Consider the following 26,510-nt stretch of genomic DNA (forward strand, 5'->3'; position numbering starts at 1 on the left):
ATTATCCAAATAAAGACGCAGTCGGATAGTACCAGAGCCATTAAAAAAAAGAAAACAGAGGGAACTTCTTACACACCCTGCTCCACAGATGGCTCTCTCTCTCTCTCTCTCTCTCTCTCTCACACACACACACACACACACACAGGCCCTACTGTGTGCATGTGCTGAGGTGAAGCTCGGAGACAAGTCCAGAAGACGAACCTCTGAAGAGAGACACTGGCCAGGGGACGGGGAGGAGCTAGAGGTGGGGTGCCTGGACACATTAGCCCATTGGGGGAGGTTCCCATGGGGCCTCACTTCCTCCTCACCCATCCTGACAAGCAAGACACCCTGCCCTCAGTCACCTCCCTCACACCAGCCTAAGGTCAGCGCCCATGCTGCAAGAGGAGCTGAGTATGTCCCTCACAGGTTCAGTGGACCTCATCTCCCCCTCCCCTCCCCTGCCCCTCCCCCAACCCCATCCCTCCCCCAACCTCCCTTCCCTGCCCCCCAATGCCAGAGACACCATGCTCTACTGCCAAGCTTCAAACCCCGTTCTATCTCCACGCCACTCCCCTGAGCTCACTGAGCACCTGTCCCTCCCAGACTCACAGCTCCCATGACATAAACACCCTCTCTCAGCCACTTTCCCCGGCCACCCGGGAGCCACTCTGTCATGTGTCCTTGAAGAGAGATGGCCCACTGGAAAAACTGACATATGTAGTAACCCCCAAATGACACATCAAGCCAGCCACCAGTAGGATTCGAACCAGGAATGGCCAGGGCCAAAGTAGGTGGTGACCATGCAGCCAGCAGAGGACATGTTTCGAAGATTAGTTAGGGACGTTAGGAAACGCTCACCGGCAGTCTGTGCAAACACTAGCTCCCATGTGAGCTCAACCTGCTAAATGGATGGAAGGCTGTGGAAAGACGGGGGCCGCCCCCCCGCCCGGCAAGGGAACTGGCAACTCTTATATGCCTCTTTTATTCTATGTGTTTTAATGTAAAGAGTGCTTTGTCTGCGTAGATATCTGTGCATGCTTGCTTGGCCAGACGGTGGTGTCGGGTACCCTGGCGGCTGTGAGCTGTCATGTGGGTGCTGGGAGCCAAGCCTCTGGACGAGCAGCCAGGGTCCTAAACCAATCAGCCACCTCTCCAGCCCTTTCTTTGCCTCTTTTTGTTATTTTTGTGCAGGGTGTGTTTGTGTGTGTGTGTGTGTGTGTGTGTGTGTGTGTCTGTGTGTGTGTCTGTGTGTGTGTGTGTGAATATCAGACATCAATATCAGATGTCTTCCTCAATCATTCTCTACCAAATTTGTATAAGAATCTTAAGCTTTATTTTATGTGTCTAAGTGTATGTATGTATGTATGTATGTATGTATGTATGTATGTATGTATGTAGTGCACCAAGCACTTGCAGTACTCACAATGGCCAGAGGAGGGCGTCAGATCCTCTGGAACTGGATTTACGGATAGCTGTAAGCCACCATGGAAGTGCTGGGACTCGAACCCAGGTCTTCTGAAAGGGCAACCAGAGCTCTGCTGACCATCTCTTGGGACACACCACCTAAGTGTTTGAGGCAGAGTCTCCCGTGGAGTCCACAGCTCAGATTCAGCTTCACTAGTCGGCCAGCCAGCCAGGGAGCCTCTGCCTCCCCAGTGCGGGGATTACAGATGTGATCACAGCTGCACACAGCTGCTTTCCACGTGAGCGCTAGCAATCCAAGCCCAGGTCCCCACACAAGCACTGACTTCACCAACAGCATCTCCCCGGCATGCTGCTCCTGTGTTCTTCCAAACCTACACCAAACACATCGGCTTTTAGCCCCCCCCCCCCCGCCCCGCCACCCGCCCAGCAACTACCGCCGCAGGAAGGAGACAAGGGACATTAGCCATCCGCACACATGGGGTTCTAAGCCGGCTGTCCTGTCTCAGGGGGACACCTACACAGAGCTGCTTGCCCTTGCCGTCTGGGCTTACAGAGGCAGCGCAGCAGGAAAGCGCCCAACTCAACCCAGCTGTGGCTCTAAACTAGCTGTGTGGCCTCCTGATTTTCTACAGGCCTCTGTTTTCTCATCTGTAAAATGGGGCCAGTATCTGCAGGTTGTGGGAATGGTCAAGACCCGACCGTGTCGGGCTGGCATGTGATGCATCTGATGGACTGCTGGCCCTGGGCTCCGTCCTCAGCACTACAGAGCACCTGCTGCAACACACACACACACACACACACCTGTGATCTCAGCACTCGGTGGTGGAGGCAGAAAATTCAGAAAGTCAGAGTTATCCTTAACTAAACAGTAAGTTCAAGGCCAGCCTGGGGTACATCAGATCCTGTCTCAAACAATTTTTCCAAGCATGATGGTGCACACCTTCAATCCCAGCACACTGGAGAGACCCTGTCTCAATAAACATAAGTAAATAAACAAATAAATAAATAAATGCCCTATGTGGTCAGAAAGAAAGAAAGGCCCGATGTGGTCCCAGATGTCAACAATAGCAGCCATTAGCAATCGAGCGCTGAGCCCTGCCTGAAGAGATGGCCAGGACACAAGCATGGACTGAGGACCCACACCAGGCAGCACGCAGAGCCCGTAACTCCAGGTCCTGGGATCCAACACCTCTAGATGATTCTCTGGTGTCCACAGACCCAGACACACATACATATAATTAAAAGTGAAATAATTAGCTCTTTTAAAAACATACTTGCTGGCTGGAGAGATGACTCAGTGGTTGAGAGTGAGGCTCGGTTCCCAGCACCCACGTGAGGCTTATAAGTTTAACTTCAGTCCCAGGACCTGATACCCTCTCCTCTGGCTCCCTGGACACCAGGCTCACACACGGTGAACAGAAATACAGACATAACACTCACGAGCATATAAAACAAAATAAAATAAATATTTTTTAAAATAATGGTTAAGTTTCTTTTTGCTTTTTTTTTTAAAAAGTAAAATCGTGAGCCCTGGGGTCATGGTAGGACTGTGTGCTGTGTCTGAGCCTTGTGCAACAGTAAGCAGAAGGTCTGTGGACAACTTCAGAGACATGTCTGAGAAGAGCCTCCCAAACCAGATGCTTGTCCCCCCTGTTGTGGCTGAGGAGCCTCCAGCACGGTGAGGGAGCCTGTCTCCTCCGTACCAGGAATCTTCCAAGAACAGACAGGATTTCTCAGCCTGCCTCATCTGTTCAGACGTCTCCTTTTCTCCTCTCTAGATTCTATAAGGACCTTGCCACACAGAGGCCAGGCTGGGACTGGCACCTATGGAAGCCCCTGGCTGGATGCGGACATGAGACCCACCAAAGGGTACCATCTGGTCCAGCCTGGACCCTCTGCAGAGGAGCCTGCCCCACAGAAACAGGCATAGCAGTGGAGACAGGGCTGCCCATTACACATGACAGAAAATCTTGTTCAGAGACTCCACAGAAGTCAGGAGTGTTTCATTGCCACAGAAAGAAAAGGGGCCTGTCACACCCACTGCCCAGAAACCACACGGCTGAACGGGTAGGGTCCAGTCCCCCCAGGCCCTGACAGCACAGGAAGACTCCATGCAATCCCCCAGGGGGCCTGAGACCTTTGAGCAAGGGTCCATGGGGCCAGCCCCTCCTGTGGAACTGGAATTCTAAAGCAACACTGCCCTCCAAGAGACAGCCAAGACGGTCTGTAGCCAGCTGCCTGGTGGCCGGACAGTCTTTCAGGAGATCCTCCAGGCTGCCCCAGTGGCCTGCTGTGCTACAATCGGAAGCAGATGCAGGAGACAGCAGAGACCCTGGCAGGGCCAAGGAAGTGACAGGGCAGACGGAAGGCCTGTGGGGAGAACAGGGCAGAGGGGGAGGAGCAGTCGCCGAAGGCTCCCGCTAGCTCTGTTGTACTTTCCTAATTGATTTTGTGTCTGTGTCCCCGGGCTCTCAGGGCCATCTTAGCCACTTAAGCAATTTAAAATAATCAAAGCACTTACAAAGTACTCGGCTGGTCTTCGCACTTCAGACTCCACGAGCCCTTGGTAGGAGCAGGGCTGCCTGTAGTGTCCCCAAGTTCCCCAGCATCACGGCCAGAGTCGCCCAAGCAGCCTCCCTCAGGTGGGACACCTCATGTCACCAGTCAAGCATGAAGACGGCTACACTCAAAAGGATAGAGCAGAGGCCACGCCTGGTGGTGACACATGCCTTTCGTCCCAGCACTCGAGAGGCAGAGGCAGAGGCAGGCTTAGCTCTGTGAGTTTGAGGCCAGTTTTGTCTACATAGTGAGTTCTAGGACAGCTAGGACTATGTAGAAAGACCCTGTCCTCTGTGTGTGTGTGTGTGTGTGTGTGTGTGTGTGAGAGAGAGAGAGAGAGAGAGAGAGAGAGAGAGAGAGATCTAGAAGAAGCACCCATGCTATCCCAGGCCAGCGCTGTCTACAGATCCTGTCACTCCCCTCCGGGGTGGGGGCGCCTGCCCCTAAGAACTGCTTGCCTGTGATGAGTTTTAGATTTCCCCTCCCAGCCCTTGAGAAAGGCTACAGAATGGGCTGTTGGACCGTGAAAGGCAGTCTGTGTTCTGCTTGAGCTAGGTTTAAACCCAGCAGAGAATTCTACAAGGGACGGAAGGTCTGTTTGCCCACGAGCCCAGTCACTTCCGCTCCTGACACGAGACCAGATCTCCATAATTCTGTGGCCATCAGTCACATAAGGCAGCGCCCCAAGCCCCTATTCTGGCTGGACTCCACCCCCACAGTCACCTGGCAACAGCCAGGTAGCCCAGCCCACTATAAGACGGGCTGTTTGCCCCTCCCCTCTCTTACTGTATTGCTCTCTTGTTCTGTCTCTTGTCCCCTGCTCTTCCTCTCTCCCCATCCCTTCCCCCTCTCTCCGTGGCCATGGCCGGCCTCTACTTCTCTACTTTCTCCCTCTCTCCACTTCTCTACAATAAACGCTGAAACCAATGGACTGCCTCCTCTCCTCTGGACTGCCGTGCTGGAGCAATGGAGTAGGCCTTCCCCTAAAGAGCCCCGTCTAATCTCCCGCCAGGGAGGCCTCTCTGCGATCCAGCCATGATCCCCACCAAGTCCTCCCGCCAGCAGCCGACAGACCAGACCAAGGACTCGCCCAAGCGGGAACCACCCAGAGCCTTCTCCCCACCCCCCTTTTCCCCTTTGGACCCCGGGGCTGACCGAGACGTCCCCCGCGGGCCCCACTTTGTTCTCAGCTCTCCCGCAGTATCCAGCAGCGTCCTGCAATGCTAAGGCCCGGGGACCCTGGACTCTCCCTCCCCACCCCCGCAGACTGGGGTCCTCTCACAGCCAGACACCCAGCGGCATGGGGGCGCGGGGTGGTCTCCTGCGTCTGCCCGTCCAGTGCCAGTGATCTCCGGCGGAATGTGGGTTCCTCGCCCTTTATTTTCCCATGTCTGCACCCTACAGTGGGTCACTGCCGCCACTGGCCAGTCCCACCGTTCCTGCACCTAAGCAGGGCCAGAGTGGGCTGAACAAAGCATCTGCCTTCAGCCAACACCACAGGGAAACTGAGGCCTGAGCTCCAGGAACTCTAGAAGGAGGGGGTCAGAGGAGCCTCCCTCCCGACCTTTCAGCTGGGAAGATTGCTGTGCACTGGCTGCTGGCTCTGTCCCGCTCCTGCTCAGTGAGCCACGCAGCCTTCCCAGCCTTCCCAGCCGTGGCCCTGGTACCAGAGCCAGGATTCAAGGCCAGGCCGCACCGCAGCCTCATTACCCACAGGCATCCAGCCAGCCTGAACCGCACCAGCCAGGGGAAGCAGGGGGCGCCCTGAGCCACAGGAGGGGGTCCCGGTGAGTCCAGGTGCCCGCCGAACTGAGCCACTTAGCCTGCAGGAGGGAGGGGTGGACGGCAGGAGCCGGCATGACGCCCGGACACACAGAGGAGGGGTGAGGCTGAGGGAGTCCCTGCCCCTCCCAAACATCTCTCGGATCCTCTCAGAGCGTCCTCCTCACCTCGCCAGGCCCCCAGGGGCACCGTGAGAAAGGTCAAGCATTATATCAAGCTGACCTTTGCTTATTCTTTCCAGTGTGTGTGGATCATAAAAATGTTAGTTTAATAAACTGGGGACACGGAGCGTTCATCGCTCGTTAGAGGGGAACAGGCGGGGAGGATACCAGACCCAACCTTGAAGACCTAGGCCAGGCGCTGACCTGTCACCCTGCTCCACACTGCCTGTTTCCTGAGCTTGTCAGATGCTCAAATATGAAGAACAGTCAGGAGAAGCTGCCTTCACCCCGCTGCCTCAGAGGCTGGGCCAGAAGGGAAATTCCAGCAGGCTGATGAACCTTGAAAGGCCTCAGGCAGACGAGACAATCACCAAAGTTGGTTTTGGGAAACACCAACCCTGATTAGCTAAGGAGCAGGGCAACGGCCCACCTAGGCCGACACCCTCAGACCGACATGCTCACCCCAACAGGGGCGTGACGACGGAGCCCATGTGAGAGCCGTGAGCAGGAGACCAAAGGCTGACGTCACTAAGTCCATCGTCTGTCCTGCCCGCCAGCCCCCACTGACTGGTTCTGACCTCGGGGTGGGGCAGGATGTGACATGCCTGGCTCTGATGTCCAGGTTACACTCAGCCACAGCCCGTGGGTCTAAGTGCTTCCCCACCACTTTCTCACATCAAGATACACTGTAAGAGCACCAACTGTTCTTCCGAGGGTCCTGAGTTCAAATCCCTGCAACCACATGGTGGCTCACAACCATCCGTAAGGGGAGCTGACACCCTCTTCTGCTGTGTCTAAAGACAGCTATAGTGTGTGCTTACATTATAATAAATAAATCTAAAAAAAAAAAGACACATTATATTTGAGAGTTGCGCGTGCACACATGCGCGCGCACGCGCACACTCACACACACACTCACCATTTAAAAGTTCCAGGTACACCCAAACTTTTGACATGGTAACACAACAGAATTCACCCTTAGTAACTGGGAAATTTTTTTAAGTCTCATAATTAGGAAAAAAAAGTTATACTATTTTTATTTATTTGTGTAGTGTGTGTGTGTGTGTGTGTGTGTGTGTATGTGTATGATCGTGCGTGTGCACCAGAGCTTATGGGAGTCAGTTCTTTCCTTCTACCATGTGGACCTTGGGAATTTGAACTCGAGCCATCAGGCCTAGCCACAGATGCCTGTATGTCCACTGTGCCATCTTACTGGCCCAAAATACTGTAATTGTTAACAATTTATTTTTATTACTTATTTATGTGTCAGTGGTGTGTGTCTGTGTGTGCACCCACAGAGACCGGAAGAGGGCATTGAGTCCCTTGGAGATGGAGTTTCAGGTGATCGTGAGCTGCCCGTTGAGGGCGAGAAACTGAGCCGGGTCCCTCCGCAGGAACAGCAAATGCTCTTGTGCCCTGATCTATCTCCCTAGCCCTTCGATAGGCTTAAGTGAGTTTATGATTTAGTGTTTGGCTATATTCATATCTGTCCTGGGGCACGCACAGCTCATAGGCCTGGACTGGATACGTCTGGACTCTAGGGACCTTCTGACAACGGGTTCAGGCTAGCGATGACGTCCGGTCTAGAAGGGGAGCCAAGGGCGGGAGAAGACAGACAAGTCCACAGGTGCACTAAGTGCGTGAAGGGTGAATGCGCCATGAGGAGAACCTGACCTCAGGTCAGAGAGAAGCCCAGGCGGAGGACTGTATGAGGAGGACCCGGCAGAGCACGCCTTTAATGCCAGGACTCAAGAGACTAAGATAGGAAGATCTAGCTGGGCAGAGGTGGCGCACAACTTTAATCCCAGCCCTTGGGAGGCAGAGGCAGGCAGATTTCTGAGTTCAAGACCAGCCTAGTGTACAGAGTGAGTTCCAGGACAGCCAGGGCTACAGAGAAACCTTGACTCAAAAAAAAAAAAAAAAAGACAGACAAATCTTCATGAGTTTGAGGCCAGCCAGGACTACATAGAGGTGGTGTAGCTAAATAAATAAGACAGCCAGGCAGAGGGGATAACAACGGGCACAAAGGCTCTTGGCTTGAAGACAGCTTGATGTCTTCAGGGGCATGGTGAGAACAGTGCGGCTGGCATGGAGTGTGCCCCAGGAGAACAGGGAGTGGATTGGGGTATCAGAGGGCATAGGATTCCAGCAGGACTTGACCCTGCCGAGCACAGTGTGTTGCTGTCTGTGTTGGGTTTAAGTAGCTGAGACAAGAGATTCAATTTGGGTTCTAGAAAGATGGCTCTAGGGGGCTGGGGGCTGGAGGCTGGTCTGGTGGGTGGGCGGGTGCTGCCTAGCATCCAGAAAGCCGATGTCATGTACTCTGTAAGCTGGATACTGTGCTGTGTCTTGGGTTTCCGTTGCTTGTGATAAAGACCATGACCAAAAGGAACTTGGAGAATGGGGGGTAAGAGGGGTGGGGGTGGGAGGAGGTGTGGGGTGGGAGGGGGTGGGGGGAGTTCATTTCACCCTACACCTCCAGGTATCTGCCCATCACTGCAGGGTGCCAGGACGTGAACTCAAGGCCAGGAATGATGGAGAGGCCATAGTGGAAAGTCGGAGTGCACGCTGGCTGGCTCCCTGCAACTTACTCAGCCTGTTTTCTCAAACACCCTAGGACCACCACCAGGGGTAGTTCTGCCCACGGTGTGCTGGACACACCTGGACACACACACACACACACACACATGTCAATCATCAGTCAAGAAAATTTCCCACGACTTGCCCACAGATGGAGACATTTCCTCAATTGAGGCTCCTCTTGCCAGACAACTAACTTGTGTCAAGTTGACTAAAAGAGGAAAAAAAAAGGTATAGTGGATGTGTGCCCTCCTGGCACTGAGGAGGTGGAGGCAGGAGGATCAGAAGTTCAGTTACACAGCGAGTTTGAGGCCAGTCTGAGCAGCGTGCGACCTTGCTGAGGGAAAGAAATGAGGGAGGAAGTGAGGCAAAGACACGGAACAGCCTGTGGAGAAGGAGAAGCCAAGGCCAGGCCGGCAAGAGGCTGGGAGGAAGGGCTGAGCAGAGGCTGCGCCCAGGACCAGCTCAGAAAGAACCCAAGCAACTGCTCGCGAGAAAGGAAGCGTCCAACGTCTGCAAGTCCCAGCTTTGGACCTGGAAGGCAGGGCCTTCCAGGGACATGAACTATGATTGGGAAGGTGGAGGACTCTCAAAGTTCCTCTTACCTGTACCTGAAACTTGGCAAAAACACCAAGACCATTTTTTCCACAGGAAATCTGGTCTCACCTCTGCTACAATACTTTCTGGAATCCTGGGCAAGACCTGAGGGCTGAGCCTTGGACCTGCTCAACAGTCTCAAGTCACGAGGGTGCTCAGTCCCACAGGCGGTGGCCAGGCCGAGAAGCTCAAGGGCCCTCCCCACTTCACTAGGCCCAACAAGAGCACTGTCACTACCTGTGGAGACACTGGCTGCTCAACCAGGACTGAGCTCGAAGCCCCCACAGGAAGGAAGAGCGGCCCGGCAGAGGCAGATGGCGGGAACTCTCAGGGATCAGCCTCAAAGGTCACCGTCTGTCGCAGCCTGCCTGCCCCCAGCTCTTCTGCCTCGGTAGAGTGTCTCACGCTGACTTGAGGCCCAGCTCCAAGTTGGGTGTGACATTTCCTGCGGGCTGACTGTGCACCAGGAACTGAGCTGCCCTTTCTCAGACCCCATTTCCTACTTCCATCCGCCTAGCTAAGGAGATTGCAGTTGCAAACGAAGATGCTAAGAGAGAAGAGGTGAGCCCAAGCCCACCAAGGACACCGGCTGGCCTCTCCTCCAGGCCTCAGGTCTCTCCCATGCGACAGGAAGAGTGATTCAGGAAGTCTGTCTTCCTCTGAGTTCTTACAAGGAGGCACAGGTTGTCGCCTACAGTCTGTCAGGACCACCCTCAACATCTGCTCTCGGAAGATCCTACTGGTCCAGTCACAGGGAGGCCAATGCCTGAGATTGTTAGTGGGGGTGGCGATGACTCTGGAGGGACCAGGACTAAACCGCAGGCCTGACCGTCCTAGCGCTGTCACCACCCCATGGCACACACAGCCACATCCTCTTCCGCTACTCTGGGCCCTCAGCAAGGTTCTCCACTCCTCCTCCCTCTCTTGAGAGAACAGGCCAGGCTAAGGCAACAGGACTGGGATGGATGGCGTTGCTAGGCCCTGAGTCAGGTATCTGCTTCCCAAAGATGGCCTGGGCTTCCATCCTCTTTGCTCATTGTGTGATCGTGTGAGCTCATCAGCTAGAGGAAGCAAGGCGACCTGGCCCCTGACGGCTGCAGCACACAGCCCTGACTGCATCCCAGCACAGCCTGCCCGGAGCCCCTCAGAGGCAAGGAGAGCAGCAATTCCAACAGCAGAACCCATCCCCCTTCCAAGTATTCCTCTCCATCAGGACGGGGAGGCAGGGCTGGGTGGGGACCCACCCCGTACACACACACATACACACACACACACATACACAGACACAGACACACACACACACAAATACACACACACATATACACACACAAACACACACACACATATACACACACACACAAACAAACACACACACATACACACACAAACACCCACACATACACACATATACACACACACACAAATACACACACACATACACACACATATACACACACAAATACACACACACAAACACACACACATACACACACATACACACATGGGGGGAGGGGCAGATATCCACACACCCCAGAGCTGGCTCTCCAGCTCCCCCTCTGCCCTCCCCAAGTTAACCTTCTCACCTCCGTAAATGGCTTTTGAGTTTCCAGTCCAGCCTCTCGCCTCTCTCTCAGTTTCATTAGTGAAGAAGGTTCTAGTCCCCAGCTTAAACCATTAACATTACTAACAGGGACCCAGGGAACACAGACCACAGCCTTTTCTGCCCTCCCCGCCCCCATCTCTCCAGACCATCAGTCAGTATAGCCTGCCTACCTCACAACACACACCAATCCCTCCTGCCCTCCTAGGAGGTATAGGCCTGGCAGCTAAGCCTCTTCACATCCGACCAGAGGGACAGAGGGACAGAGGGACAGAGGGAAAGGAGCCTCTGAACCCTGGCTCCTATCATGCCAACCGTGTCTGTCCTGGGGTCACCGAAATCCTAGCCAGCCCATGTCAGGGGCCTTGAGCCTCTTCTCCCCAGATATACATGTGCTTGTGAGGAGGTGTTGAAGGCTACATCGAGACAGGCCATCCTGTGGGCTCAACACCCAGAATGTCAGGGGCCAGTTTAACTCCCATCACCAGGGTGCTCCCCATATGAAGTAGATGCAGGAAAGACCCTCCGTTCTAGAGCGTTGAGGGAAGAGTCTCGGGGTTCCATGCAAGGCTCGCCTGCCTGGGCTAAAGGCTGGGCCAGCGTCCCTGAACACACTGGGGTGGCCCCACTGCGTCCCTCCCGGGCCTGGCAGGGCCTGGTGACTCAGCAGTCCCAACCATCACTGTGCAGGCCTGGGACAGCCAGCCCCAGTTTTCCCATCATCCCTCCTCTCCATGGGAGGACCCAGCCAGGCTGCTCACTTCAGGGAGAACCCACAAGACATCACGGGTCCCCAGAGACGCCTTGAAATGTCCACCGTGGGGGCAGCGCCTCCTCAGAGGTTCCTGCTGCTCCTACACCGAAATCAGTCAGACCCACGGCCCTGGAGTCGGCCATCCTGGGGCCTCCACAGGAGCACACCACACACACACACACACACACACACACACAATGCATGTGCACACACACTTAGAATTGCTGCAGATGGTGGCGGGGTACACTTTGCAGTGGGGGTTACCTGAGAGTCGCCACGACTTCATTCTACCTCATCAGACAGGGACCTTCCTCTTTTTCACTCCCTCCTTAGAGACGCACACCCCACCGCACCCCCAGTCCTGAGTCATCCAGGTGAAAGGGACCCGCTCCTCTCCTCCTACCCCTAGCGGCTCAGACAGCCTCTTCCAGACCTCAGCAAGCTCTGGAGACCTCAACAAAGGGGCCGCAGAAGTCAGAATCAGAGGGAAGGAGAGGACTGGCGGCCTCTTCAGATCCCTTCCGCTTCCTCCCGCTCCCCCCACCAGCACCACTCAGACCACGTACAGAGCAAAAGAGGCAGGCTTGGGGGTGGGGGCAGCTGGTGCATAATTATTGGTAAAATGCTTGTAACGGTTTTTTTCCCCCTTCTCCCCAGTAGCTTTCAGTTGTTTTAGCAGCTTAGCAAGCACTTGGCTCCAATTGAATTGCAAATCAGCAGCTCTTGCCCCGGGAAGAGAAGAAAGGGAGGTGGTAGAGGGGGCAGGGAGGGGCTAGGAAGGGGGAGGAGGAAGACGTAGAGGAGGAGGGCAGAGGGCAGAGGAGAGGATGCGCGGGAGGCCAGGGCTAGGCCTGGGGTTTAGCTGAACCCCCTTCTCTACATCCTCCTGACCCACAATCCCGCCCCCCTCTGAAAACCAGGACATTCCCCATCTGGAACTGGAGGGCGGGCTAGGAGGGCCACCAGGGGCTTCCTGGACTAACCAGAAGAAAACGCATCTTTCTCGGGAATCGCAATTATTTGAAAACAATGTCAAAACAAAAGTCTTGCTTTCTATCCCCCTGGCAATCTGCGACGATGTGGTTTCCATTCTATATCTTGTCAGTCCTCCCTTCCATCGATCCACCTGATTTCTGTCTGTCTGTCTGTCTGTCTGTCTGTCCTTAATGAGACTTCCAGCCCCCTCCAGGTTCACAGTCTGGAGCAGGAGCCCAGGGCGGAGTCTGCTTCAGAACCATGGACAGCACCGAGTCCCCATCCCTTCACGCACCCCTCATTTTCGGGTCTCAGCTTCGAACACCACGTCCAGGTGCTGCCCCGTTCTCAAACACTCTCCCACGGTCAGGAAGAGGCGAGAGGAGCCATCAGCCAGGCACCCTGGGCCATGGAGGGCACTAACCTTGAAGAGGCGGAGGATGTTGGCCACCATGATGGAGACGGAGCTCCCGGAAGCTCCGATGACGCCCACCACGCGTTCGGGCTTGGTGATGATGGGCGGGCCCCCGCTGCCGCAGCGGACCTCCGTGCCGTCCTTCTCGATGAGCGCCTGCACAAAGGTCAGGGACTGCTCCAGGGCGTGGGTGTCCCTTGAGCAGGTGTCCAGAATGCGGGCGCCCAGCGTGATGTTGGGCAGTAGGTCCGGGTCGTTGTTGATGCGGTCCAGGGCAAAGAGCATGGCCTCCAATCGGTGGATACCCTTCTCCTTCTTCAGCTCCCCACAGGCCTTGCCCTCGGAGCCGCGGCCGTGGACTGGAAACAGGCCTCCCAGTGTGATGTCCCCATCGATGCGGATAGAGTTCATGTGGGGGTGGCCCTTGGGTTTCCCTAGGGATGAAGGCACCCAGGGGCCATAAAGGCTAAGGAGGAGGCAGAGGGGCAGCCGGGCCCACCGCCAGGCCCAGCCTCCCTTCCCGGACATTTCGGAAAGGCCTAGAGGCCCATGAAGAGTGGGCCCCACTCCTAGCCCTAGCAGGCCCTGGGTCCCATGATCTGGGTATACGTGAACAGCGCAGCTTCAGCAGCGGGAGGGCTGGTAAGGGCCGACAGGGTGGCCCATCCCAGAGATCTCCCCTCCTCTTTGATACTTGAGTAGACCTCAGTGGCCCACACAGGCCCAAACCACAGAGGACAGCCAGAGTCCAGAGCCACAGGAGGTCTCAGATCCTCGTGCCCGTGTCCTGAAGGCCAGATTTCTGTGTCTGGCTGTAGATAGGGAGCCGCACTCCTATCCCGGTAGAGGGTCTCAGCATCAAGGAGAAAACAGCTTCGGTCACTCCTACCAACCTGGGAGTGAGAGAGAGAGAGAGAGAGAGAGAGAGAGAGAGAGAGAGAGAGAGAGAGAGAGAGACGATCAACCCAGCCCTGAAGCAGACATTAACTGTTGTGATTTCTCAGGGAGCCTGGGAGAGGGAACTCAGAGGTTATCGCCAAAGCTGCCATAAATTTCTTCTTGATTTTCCGTGCTGTGGCCCAGCTCCTGGGGAAACGCAGAGCTGGTAGCAGAAACTGGGTCACATTTAAGACCTTCGCTGGCCAGGGCCCACTGCCCCCAGAGGCCAGGCCTCCGAGAGAATACTCCTAGAGACGGCAAGATTGGCTGCGGAGGAATGGGCCCCCCAGCCCTCAGAAGCTGTCGTAAAATAAAGACCAGCCCCGCCAGTCCTACCTCATGAAAGAAATGAGGAGACTGAGACCTTGGGAGATCTCTGTTACACAGATAGGTTTCCTAGCTCATAGCTCTGAAGAAGGGACAGCTGTTTGGTGGGGGGGGGGGGGGGGGGGGAACCTAGGATCCAGGAGCGAAGGCCCTCGGGGCAGGCAGCCTGCCCGGGAGGCTGTGTGTAGTGCTGGCTGTGCCCGGGCCAACAGCTGTAACTCCAAAGGCAGGGAAAAGGGGGAATCTGGAGTTCAGAGGTGGTCCCCCACTTCCACATGTTCGCCCCAGACACACAGGCAGAGGGCAAAGCCTGGCTCCTTCCTCCCGTCCCTCATATCCCCCTGCCTCAGCTGCCTCCGGCCTCCCTCCATCTCTGTTTGCCCCAGTGGGGCTCAGGTTGCGGCCTGAGCCTCTGCACATTACTGCCATCATTGTTGTTATTGTTGTTGTGATTAAATATTTATCTGCAGGGGTAGAGAAGAAAACAAAGCCCTTCCTCATTCTCACAGCTAATTTGGGCTAATTTCCCCTGGGGATTCTGCCTCCCCCACCCAACTCCCCCCCTGAAGCCAGCAGTCGCCTCCTCCACTTCAGAGGCCACCAGGAGAATGGCTGGTAGCTGAGTCAGGCCTGGGCTAAGAGGTGACCCCATGGCCCCTTTCTCCACGGGTGTTGCCAATGGAGGCCAGCTACCTATCTGGCTACTCTGTGCCTCGGTTTCCCGTGCAACTAGAAACAGAGCTGGAGTCTGGATTGAAAATGTCCTGCTGGAAACGGGGTGCCCCCATCAAGGCCCAGCAGGGTTCTGGGAACCCACCCTTCCCAATTTGCCAGTCCTCCTACTGAAGCCCAAGGAGAGGGAAGGACACCAGACTGGATTACAGCCTTGGTTTCTGGGCTTCTCTGGCTGCAGGGTCCTCACACTAAGCACTGCAGGGGCTGGGGGGCTGGGGGTTGAACCCAAGGTCTAGCACTGTCTAAGCAAGCTCTCCATCACCGAGGTACAAGGCTAGACCTCAAAAGGTCGTAGCCTGAGGCATCCCACAATGCACCCAGACTCACCCAGCAGATCAAGATGTATCAGGTCTAGAAACAGAGCAATGGAGAAACTGGAAGAACCACCTCCTCCGAGACCCAGGGACCTGGCACTAGAGCTATGACAGCCAGTGTCTTAGCAGTGATCTTAAGGCTCCTCCTCCTCAGTGGTCTGTCATCTCTTGCCCCTCAGGAGAATGGCTTTATGGTATCGCTTTCTGGGTGACTCCCTGGGAATTGCTGGATTGGGCAGTAGACAGTTCACAGGCAGTTGGAAAGAGATTGGGGTCACCATGGGGGTCCCAGAGCCCTGCCCTGCCCTCCTGGTGGGCGTATCTCCTCTAGGTCTCTTGTTCAGATAAGTAAGTCGTGTATGCTGGGGGAGACTCCAGTCTCTAAGCACCAGGCCGGCCTCTCGGGCACCTCTGCGGCCATCACTGAAATGGCGTTTGTACAGCCAGAGTACGGGCATGCTATATATCTGCCAAGAGGTGACTGAACTGTTCAGGCGATGACGACGAGGGGGGGTGGGGGGTGAGAGAAACATGACACACCGCCCTGGGGTCCGGTGGAACGTTCATCCGTGTCCCACGGAGGCAGTAGCTGGAGCACTAAGTGCCCAGAACCCAAAGTGCCCCCACCAGCGTGTATGCAGGCTGCCCTGCGGGCTGGTCACCCCCGCTGCTGTGCCGGGCAGCCGCTCAGGCCTTCCGAGTTCACAGCTGTTTCCATGGGTGTCACATGGTGGGGCCTGCACCCTGACAGGAGCATGAGCTACCTCAGGGCCAGCTGCTACAGAGAGCTTGCACGACACAGCTTGTGACAGTGGACCCACACAGCCTGCAGCCCTTTCCAGGGGTTCACTGACAGCTTCTCCTACGGGCTCAGCCCACAGCCCACATGTGGGAACCATCCGGGCATGGCGAGAAGGAAGTCCAACACAAACAGGAACAGAATCAGGAGCCCTGAAGGCACTTGAGCTGCCAAACCTCCCACACGCCTCCTGGGGTTGGATCCCAGTCCCTGACCAGAACAGGTCCCCAGGTGCCCCTGGCAGGCCTGCCACCTCCAAAGGGTTTGGCGGACAAGCCTCCTTCAACCCCCCCACCCCTTCCCCGTCCCCACTACTCCACCCCCACCCCCGTCTTTTGATGCTGTAATAGGAACAAGAGGAAGTGAAAATACCCTGCAAGGAGGCCGAAAGCAGCCCTGGGGATGCCGGTCTCCACCTGCAGGGAAAAGGGGGAGCTCTTTGATGTCCATTCCCCAAGCCCCAGACTCTCCCCCCCTCCACTAATTTCAAAATAGCCATGAAAGCTCAAACAGGTCAACTAGGGGCACCTCTCCCCAGAAGCAGTCCCCCCCCCCCCCCGCCATGGCGGCTACATCTCCCTCCTCTCCTCCTGTTCCCACCCCACTGCCCCTGCCTCAGTCCCGCCCACTGGCTTCAGGGTGGACAGTGACAACGCAGAGGAGGAACAGAGCAGCCACTGCCTTGCCTTCCCGGCATAGCATGCACTCACAGGCCAACCGTGTGGCATGTTCCAGCGTGTACTTCACCGACGAGCTTTAAAGGGAACTGGGGACGGGCTGCAATCTGGGAGGGGTGAGGCCCCAGAGGGCCTGTGTCACCTGAGGGTGGTGTGAGAGGGCTCGGGAACCTGTCACATTGGCAACGCAAAGTCCCCTCAAGCAGGTCCTTCATTGCCTTTCTGACCTCAATCCAGAAGGAACCAGACCACAGAGCAACCGTGACCCACCAGAACCTCCAGCCATCTTTCATGGAGCTGACTTCTCAATGAAAACCAACCCAAGGAGACAGCAGAATTGGGCGCAGAAGACGGGCAGTGACCTTGTACCTTGTCACACACGGGATGAGGTGGGAGTCACTACACTTGATCCTCTGAGGGTGTGTCCCGGGGGAGATGTGGGTGCTGGGGGGTGGGGGGACAAAGCCATCGCTGGGACGCTGCAGGGAGAGCTGGAGCCCAGAGCCCAGCCTCAGTCCTCCTGAGGATGTTCTAAACCCTCAGCTTGGCGCCATCTTGGACACCTTGTGTTCCCAGCCAGCGAGATGCTCATCAAGATGGAGACCATGACTGACTGAGTGGGGACTGTCCTGTATCTCAGCTGTTCAGACACCTTGGTCCACACCTCACACCCTCAAAGGCAAGGGGAAAGGGAACCAGGGGCCTCTCCCCTTCTCATGCCTGAGTATCTCTCCACCACCCCCAGAACCCCACCGCCCAGCAAAGGATTAGTTTGTGAGTCAGTATCCTACCAAAGGGATTCGGCCAGTGCCTGGACGTGGGAAGCAGGTCACTCGAAACCTCCCCTGACTCACCCTCACCGTGAGAAAGTCAGCGACAACCCTGCCTGCCTGAGGCCAGCACCGCAGACCCACGGCACCCAGCCTCCCACATGACAGCAGGCCGTGTCCTCCGTGGCCCCTGCCCCAGCATGTCACCCATACATCCCCAGCCTGGTGTGAGAGCGGATGCCAGGGAGGGACAAAAGGGCCGACGCCGCTTCCCGGGGGCCCTGCACTGCATTTACAAGACTCTATAACATGCAGAGTAGTTCTAAAGGTAGAACTTGGGGCTTCGGGCTGCAAACAGGACTGCCTGGCAGAGCCAAGGCGCTTTCCCACGCAGCTGATCAGACTTATTAAAGAGCAGGAGCTCAGGGTCCCACAGCCACAGGCCAGGAGCAGAGGGTGTGGTGCTGGTACCCAGTTCTGGAGACCCCACAAGCCAGATAGCTGAGACTCCCAGACTGGGAACCCAGGCACGCTTTCAGGCTCTATCAGAACACAGGCCTGATTCGGGGGTGACTGGAGAAATGTGTTTGGAAGGTGTACTGGCTGGTTTTGTGTGTCAACTTGACACAGGCTGGAGTTATCACAGAGAAAGGAGCTTCAGTTGGCGAGTTGGGGAAGTGCCTCCATGAGATCCAGCTGTGGGGCATTTTCTCAGATGGTGATCAAGGCTGGTTGTGGGTGGTGACATCCCTGGGGTGGCAGTCTTGGGTTCTATAAGAGAGCAGGCTGAGCAAGCCAGGGGAAGCAAGCCAGTAAGGAACATCCCTCCATGGCCTCTGCGTCAGCTCCTGCTTTCTAACCTGCTTGAGTTCCAGTCCTGACTTCCTTTAGTGATGAACTGCAGTGTGGAAGTGTAAGCTCAATAAACCCTTTCCTCCCCAACTTGCTTCTTGGTCATGATGCTTGTGCAGGAATAGAAACCCTGACTAAGACAGGAGAGAAGGGGATAGGAGGTAGGGAGGACACAGGAAGGAACTTCCCAGGTTGATATCGACGGGAACCAGGAAGAAGGAAACATGGCGCCCATTGTCCTCTGCTTCTGCTCTGCCGGTGATGGTGACGGTGACAGCAGAGACCCCGTCCCCTGGGGAAATCTGCCCTGACTGCTCCAGTTCCTACAGCAAACATTGGTCTCAATGATGAAACGTCGGTGCTGGCGCTGGGCAGGAGGGGACACCTTAGAGGCCCGTGGACCGGGCTCCTTTACCTCTCCTGGGCTTCAGCCACGTTCAGGACACCAAAGAACATGCTCAATCAATGACAGGCAGACAGGTCCGCCTGGAGCCAGTCATGCAGCTCCACTGAGGCAGATCGAGGGCAGACAGCCAGCAGCAGCCGTGTCTGCAGTCCACAGGGAAGGACCCTTGAACCCAGCTCCCGAGAGACCCTCGCATGTGCTCAGGCACGGAACGCACTCCCCTTCGCCGGGACCATTCAGTCAAATACCCCTGTGATCCTACACTGTCCCTCACCCTGCTGTGCCTCAGAGACACACACCCGTGCAGCTGACCCTGGGAGATGGAGGACCCCAAAGCCATGCAGCACCACAGGGGGGTACCCAGAGGAGCCCTTTGGGAAGAGGGTCACGAGGGAAGGCTTCTCTGAGGAGTTACTGGGAAACAGAAAGAGAAGCTGGTAAGGATGCTCCCTGCTCTATTCCAGAGTAGAAGCCAGGAAGGGACCGTGGGGGGCAAAGGCCAAGAGGTTGGCGCGTAACCTTTGTGTCTAGACAGCAGGTCCAGAGGGCAGAGAGGGAGCAGAGGAATTGCTGAGGGAAAAGAAAGACCAGAGAGGGTAACTGTCCAAGGTCAAGCCTGACTCCGTGGCCACTGTGCAGACAGGGAAATGGGAACTTTGAGCTCAGTGACAAGACAAGCATACGGCCCAGAAGGACAGGCACCGGCGTAGGCCGCAGGTCAGCAGAGTCTCCTCACCAAAGCTCAGGGCCTCAGCCATCCCTCCCACCAGCTGTAGGCCAGAAACACCACCGCCTGACTTCTGTGGGCATCAGAGTTCACACTGCCTCCTCCAATGTCCAGGCCCGGAGTCCACGGCCCAGACCTCTCCCTCTCTCCTCCCCATCCCTCGACCCTGCCACAGTTCCCGCTCCCCTGCACAAGACCCAAGCCCAGGAGAGACTGACAGCAGGTGCTGCCATGCCTCTCCTCAGCTGTTGCTCCCTCCCTGTCCTGCTCTCCTCCTAAACCCAACCCCTCACCGCACCCCCACCCCAGCACTGCCTGGAGCTGTGGGCCTAGCCCTATCCAATGCACCCTGCCCTGGGCTGCTGAGCTGTGGCCACAGCCACAGCTGAGAACAGGACTCCATCCCTACAACGGCCACACAAAGGCTATGGGCCAGAAGTGGCCAAGATGTCTGTGAAGACAGTGCCTGTCAGGACCTGCAGAATCTCTGGATTTGAATGTGAAGACGGCCCTGCATCGGGCAGTGACTTTGTCTTAACTAGAAGTCCTACGCTGACCAGTAGGTACCGGGGCTGGTTTCTGTTACTCCAGAGAGTAGAGGGTAGCCAGAGAGCCCAAAACCCTGGCCTGTGCCCCACCCCGACTCCCCAATGCCTTGGTACCACCCACAGGAGCAGCTGGGTCTCCTGGTCCTCCAGTTACAATGGCCGTGGCCTTGCCTTCTCCAGGAGAGCGGTGGCTTAACTAGATTGTCTCACTTGGGCCTAAAATGGCACAGGCTGTCATTATGAGCTGTCATTTCCCAATTACTGCAGATAATATCTACTTTAATTGAACAGGGTCCCAATAATGCCATTACGCACTGAGTTACCCAATTCATTTAATATATGCACGTACACATATTAGCATCTGACTGCCACCACGAGACTGCTCTACAGAGACTCCATGAGATGATGCTTTCAGTGGGGGGCAGCAGCCTTCATTTAAGGGGTGACTGTCCTCGGTGTGCCTCTTTTACCAAGAAACCAACCGGAGGACAGGGAGGCGCCAGAACCGCCTCTCAGCCTGTGGGCTCATGAGGCTCAGAGGGGGGAAGCTCTGGGCCAGGCCTGCTTGGAGCCGCAGTTGCTTCTCTGCAGGAGCAAAGCTGGCTGGAGAAGAGGACCCACAGGCTCGGGAGGGAGGACGGAGAGGAGAGGGCAGCACCCACAGGCTCGGGAGGGAGGACGGAGAGGGGGGTGTTGCCGCACAGGGAGCAGGTGAGGGGGAACTAAAGAACCAGTCTGCTCTCTAAGGACCCAGGCAGGGGCATTGCCTCAATGCAGCTCTGTGCATGGGAAGGGGGTGTGACCTTTGTGTGTATGTGTGGTGCACACACACATCATGCTTGTGCACACACTGAGACCAGAAGTAGACAGGTGTATCCCTCAGTTTCCCCTCCCTGTTTATTGAGACAAGTCTACTCACTAAGTAGGAAGCCCTCTCACAAGGCTAGGCCGGCTGAGGCTCCCTGTCTCCCCTTCCCCAGTGCTGGATTACAGACACATTGTCTCCTCACACCGGCGCTGGCACCAAACTCTGGCCCTGGTGCTTGCCGGATAAACCAGCATCCAGCTTCCTTTCAGTGCATTTCTGGTGATCCTGGCTGACTCGGGCAGAGCTGACACTCTTGTAGGGAGTAATGTGGAGCTGTTGTCTCTACGTCAAGCCCCTCTGCTGCCGCTTCCGGTGGGCCTGCTCAGCTAAGCAGGTCTTCTGTCAGAGCAGGAGCAGGAGCAGGGCTGGGGCCTGGCTGCCAGTTCCCTCATGCCTTCTCCAGGTGGCAGGAGGTGCCGTTCTGCAGAAATACACAAACCTTCCAGTGGCAGGAGCTGACAGCCCAGCTGCCCAGTTCCCAGGCAGGGCCTGCCCACTGGAAAGTTGGGTTCCGGGCTGGGAGGAGGACAGCAGGGTGGGCAGATGTCTTGGGGTGGGTGGTAATTAGGGGCTGCTGCTCCTTGCTTGTAGGGAAGAGGACGGGTCTGTCAGCTATAATTACAAGGCTCTGGAGTCCATAGGTTCTGCTCTGTGACTTCTCACCAGCTGTGAGGCCCTCAGGACAGGGACAAGGCTACATAGCTCTCCAGGCTCTTCTGGTCAGCAAACCATTCACTCACAGGCTGATTGCCAAGCTCCTGAAAAATCCCGCCTCTAACAGAAGCAGGCAGAAGCCACTGACCCAGGTCACAGGAGGAGAGGAAGACCAGACCAGAGAGACCAGGCAAGCTGTTCCGCCTGGCCTGGTCCTGTCTTACGGCCTGCTCAGGGCCTGTCCTGGGTGAGGCTGAGGACCCATCATTACCCTCTCTGAACAGGCCTGAAAGTCCACCATTCAGGAACTGTCCCTCTAGGCTAAACCCTGCCAGCTTCCAGGGCCAAGGATCACGTCTGGGGATGATTTGTCCCTGAATGCTATAAGGCAGATGAGAAGGGTTATTCCGCAGCAGGGCAGGCATGCAACTCAGGGCTGAGCAGGGACCGAGTAGCACTGATCCCCAGGGTCCCACCCAAGACAAGAATCTGACCAAGGCTGGGGTGCTCCTGCAAGGAACCAATCTTCTACTCAGAACCAACACCCACAGTGTCACCGCCTGCCCAGGGCCGGCATCGGTCCTCCGTGATGGCCTCCGGCAAGCCCCATGTGAGTCTCTGAGCTTATATTAGGAGCCACTCCGGAAAGCTCCCAAGTTCCCAGCTCTTTACCAAAGGTCTGCCACCTTCTCCCGTGTCCAGGGAACTGAGCCCCAAGGGGAAAGGGGCCAAGAGCAAGCCACCTGGCCCGGAGGGAGCTGTCATGTGGCCATCCAGGGCTGCCTAGGTGTTAGGCTGAGCCTAAGAGCCCCCTCTAGCAACCTGAGGTACTCAGCAGGGTGGCCGCTGTCAGAGTACTGGCCTTTCTGCCTGCCCTAAGTCCCATCTAGAATCCAGAGTAGTGGGGGTATGGGTGGGTGGCTGGGCTGTAAACACACACACACACACACACACACACACCTCCCGCCAGACCCACAGCAAGGGTGGCATCCCACTGCCACGCATGTAGCTTGCGGCACTTTAGCCCTGAAAGCCATTTCTGAGGGTGTCCCCAAAGGCCAGCTTTCTCCCTAGCCAGGGGCAGATAGAGGAGAGCAGGGAGAAGAAACCAGGTACCCCCTGCAGAAAGGATTGTGTGACTACAAGAGTGACTGGCGCTCAGGGCCTAGGGGCAGAGGGCTCGTCCTTTCGGCTCAGGACTCCCTGCCGCTGTGCCGCTGCCCCAGCTCAGCACAAACAGCCACGCAGCGCCGGGTGCGGGGTGCGGGGGCGCAGCGCACAGTCAGGCCTCCACCTCGGCCCCGCCCCCGCGCGGGGAGGGGACACGGTTGCCCGCGGGCTCGAGGAAGCGACCCTGGAGCAGGGACCTCCCCCGCTCCACGCGCGCTCACACAGAGCCCTTAGAGACGCTCGGTTCACCAGGGATTCAGAGAGGATATGGTCCCAAGTATCCAAAGAATGCCTGACCTCAGGTCCCGGGGCTGCGGAGAGACCCCCAGACCTGCAGCGCCACCGCAAACCACAGCGGCGGCTGCGGGCGGGAGTAGCTTCGGCTCCAGCCAGTGGCGAAGGTGGTGCCGGGGCTGGACGCGGTTCTCAGAGCAGAGAGCCTCAACGCGGAGCTGGCGCTGCCCTCTGGCTGAGGACCACGGGGCAAAGGCACACACCGCGCCCCGCGCCCCCACAGCCTAGCCTCTCCGCAGAGGGGGCGCGCGGGTGTCACCGTCCCCATCGGAGCCAACTCCACCTGCTATCAGTGCAGCCCCGTCACAGCCCCCATCCCACTTTCTCCCAGACCCGCAGACAGCAGTGCCCGATCCCCGAGGGGGCATCGGAGGGGCGGCCCCAGTCCGGAGGGAAGCCCCTGTCCCCGGCTCCCGCGCCCTCCTCCCGGAACTAGGGAGCTCGCAGAGGCCACCTCCTCAAACGCCGGGGTCCCCGCCGCAGCCCGCGCTCCCGGAGGCCGGAGAGCATCGTCCCCTCCGCCCGTGCCCCTCGGGCCACAACTCACCGCGCATCGGCGAGGTGATCGCCGCGGCCAGGGTTCGGCTGCGCCCGGGGAGCGCAGGGAGGCGGCGGCCAGCCCTGAGCTGCTCGCGGTGCCGGGAGCCCGGGCCGCGGCGGGTGGCGCTGACGCTGCGGACCAAGCCGGGCGCCGAGCCGCCGGCGGTCCCGGGCGCGGCGGGGAGGAGCTGGCCGGAGCCTCGGAGCTGCGAGCGGTGGCGCTCGGCGGCTGCTCCCAGGAAGCTGGAGCTGGGAGCGGCCGCCACGGTGCCCGTGCTGCTGCTGCTGCTGTTGCCGCTGCCGCCGCCGCCGCGGAGCCCGAGAGCGCGGGCGAGGCGGTGCAGGGCGCTGCGTGCGCCGAGGCTCGGGGCTGGGGAGCGAGCGCAGCCGGCCGGGGTGCGGGCACCTGACGGCGGCGGCGGCGGCGGCAGCGGCGGGGAGAAAATGAGAGCGTGCGAGCCTGGCACGGGGAGCCGGGCGGCGCGGGAGGGGCGCGAGCGCCGGGAGCGCGGGCCGAGGGCCGAGGGGGCCGCACGGCTCCCGGCGCCCACCGCCCTGTGAGCCCAGCCCGCAAGTTTGCGCCGCGAGTGCGGGGCGAGCGTGCCACGCTTCCGCCGGCCTTTTAAAGAGCGAGAGCCCGGGTCCACCCCCACACACCCGCACCTCCACCTCCGGAAGCTGAGACTCGCCACCCCTCCACGCCCTCCCCGCCGGCGGCTCCCGCTCCCTCCGCACCCCGTTTGTCGCCCGCTCCGGGAAGCTTCCCCTCTTACACTCCTCCGCCCCCCCTCCCACGCCATCAGCCCCATGCGCGTGCCAGCTACCCCGGCACCCTAAAGACGTGGCGGAGACCCTTCCTCACCCCCACAAGTCGAGGGTCAGGGGACCCAGCTTTCCGTCGCACACCCTGCAAAGTACAGCAGAGCTCAGGGACCCTTAGGAGCGAGCTGTACCCGCTCGGTGCGTCACTGGAACCACCCCCCTCACCCGCGGGGCCGCTTCTCATAGCTGAGAACACACGTGGCGCGTGCCCCCTGTGGCAGGCTCATTTGCACAGTTCTAACATAAGCATGCCAAGGAAGGAAACTGAGGCCCAGAGACCTGAATCCACCTGCCCCAGGCAGGTCTCATGGCCTGTGGGGAAGAGTGCACCTACCCTGAAGCTCTAACAGCCTGGGTCCCTCAAACTAGGGGAGCAAGTCACCCAAGGACCCACAGAACACGATGTAACAGGTGGCCTGGAACTAGCCCCAAGAAGAGTTCCTCAACCCAAGAGGTTGGCAGCTGGCTGCCCCCGTCCCCTCGAGTGGGCTTTGGTGATCCCGGAAGAGGCAGGTGGTGAGGAATGCAGGCCGTGAGGAAGGCAGGGATGGGCCACGCAATCCTTGAGGGCTGCAAAGAGGCCCTCACTGCAGAAGTGGCTTCCCTGGCAGCCCCAGGAGTGGCCAGCCTCATCCTGGGGAGATGCTACAGTGCCAGGGAGACAGGGGAGAGGGGGCCAGGGCGCAGAGTGCCACCTGGCGTTCACTGTGGTCAGGCCTGGGACACTCAGCCACCCTGGCTGCTAGACCCCCTGATTTCCGAAGAATCTAGAGGAATGCTTGGGAGAGTCTAGGACAGCGAGGACTGAGCTATCTCTGAACCCCCCCACCTCTCTCTCTCTCTCTCTCTCTCTCTCTCTCTCTCTCTCTCTCTCTCTCTCTCGTCCCCACCAATGCAGGCCCCCGTTGCCAGCTCTCCAGACCATCTTTCATGCAGTGCCTGGCACAGTGCCTGGACCCCAGCGAACTTAGGAGTGTTTGCTGACTGACTAACTGTCGGCAGACTGGGCACTCTCATCGCTGTCACTTGGAATGACCCAAATTCACATCTCCTTCACAGAGTCAGCCCGCGGGTTTCTGAGGTAAGTGTGCTCTGTCGTGTGTAACTGACACCTCGAGCCAGCCCCACTCACAGTGCTGGAGGAACACCCCCACACTCAGGCCCCTGCGTCCTCGTTCAGGCCCTGGGTCCTCCTGCAAAGCCAGCATGATGAAATTGGGCTGCTTTTCTGGACTCCCGTAAGTGGGGTGGCGCTTCCCATACAGAACAGAACCCCATCAGCCTTTGGTTGGTCGGCTACATAGAACTGACAATTACACAGGCCATGGCTTACTGAGACCCCAAATTACCACGTTGGGCACTCCCGCCACGCCCCTCAGTAATGCCTCTCCTCTGGCCATAATTACCGCCCCCCCACCCTCCCCACCGGCTGTGTTTCTAAAGGCTGTGTTTTTCAGCGATTAAAAAAAAGAAAGAAAGAAAGAAAGAAACTGGCCCAGCGGTGGTGGCGCACGCCTGTAATCCCAGCACTCTGGGAGGCAGATGCAGGCGGATTTCTGAGTTCGAGGCCAGCCTGGTCTACAGAGTGAGTTCCAGGACAGCCAGGGCTACACAGAGAAACCCTGTCTCGAAAAAAACCAAAAAAAGAAAAAAAAAGGGAAAAAAAAAAAAAGAAACTGTTGCTGGCAGATGCTGAGCCTGTGGCTGGGCCTGAGAGCCTGTAGGCCCCCAGCGGAGACCTGGATCTGCCCGGTAGCCATGACACCTCAGACCGCGGAAGCCTGGGTACTCTGCCATCAGCCCTTAGCCACCACTAAGCCCCAGGTGGCTTGACCCCATGTCCACTTTGCTCTTGGTGCCCATCATGGAGAGGGATAGACAAACAGTCATGCCCTCCCACGGAGTCTTCTGCCAGGGAGCCGGCCCCTGTGGAGGAATGACGGCGGGAAGTGACCTGCCAGGGCCATGCAGGGCCTGCCTGGACCTGCTTTTCCAAGGCCTCATTCAAACTCGACTCCTGAGAACGACCTACGGACCCTGGACCTCAGCCGGTTCAGGCCGGAGGGGAGGGGGACAGGGTTGGGTCCTCTGTGCCGACAGCCACTGGATGTGGGGTCCCCAACCTTTCTGAGCATGGGGTTTTCCATCTGTCACACTGGGCCGGGCCGAGATGCCTCTCAAGATTCCAGCGCGGGTGAAGCCTCACTCCAATACCTTCTGAAGAGGTCCACAAGGACC

General features: G+C 57.6%; 1 protein-coding gene across 1 annotated transcript in view; it reads right to left on the reverse strand.

The window, feature by feature from the left end:
• Positions 1-23,757, reverse strand: part of Grm4 (glutamate metabotropic receptor 4) — an 87,277-nt gene extending 63,520 nt beyond the window's left edge. The window contains exons 1-2 of the mRNA XM_052164226.1: positions 23,458-23,757; positions 12,840-13,723 (exon numbers count right to left, since the gene is read on the reverse strand). Coding sequence (XP_052020186.1) covers positions 12,840-13,358 — 519 coding nt within the window. The 5' untranslated portion in view covers positions 13,359-13,723; positions 23,458-23,757. The remainder of the gene's footprint in view (positions 1-12,839; positions 13,724-23,457) is intronic.
• Between the last annotated feature and the right edge of the window lie 2,753 nt (positions 23,758-26,510).

This window comes from Apodemus sylvaticus, chromosome 19 (assembly GCF_947179515.1).
Source record: "Apodemus sylvaticus chromosome 19, mApoSyl1.1, whole genome shotgun sequence".
NCBI lineage: Eukaryota > Metazoa > Chordata > Mammalia > Rodentia > Muridae > Apodemus > Apodemus sylvaticus.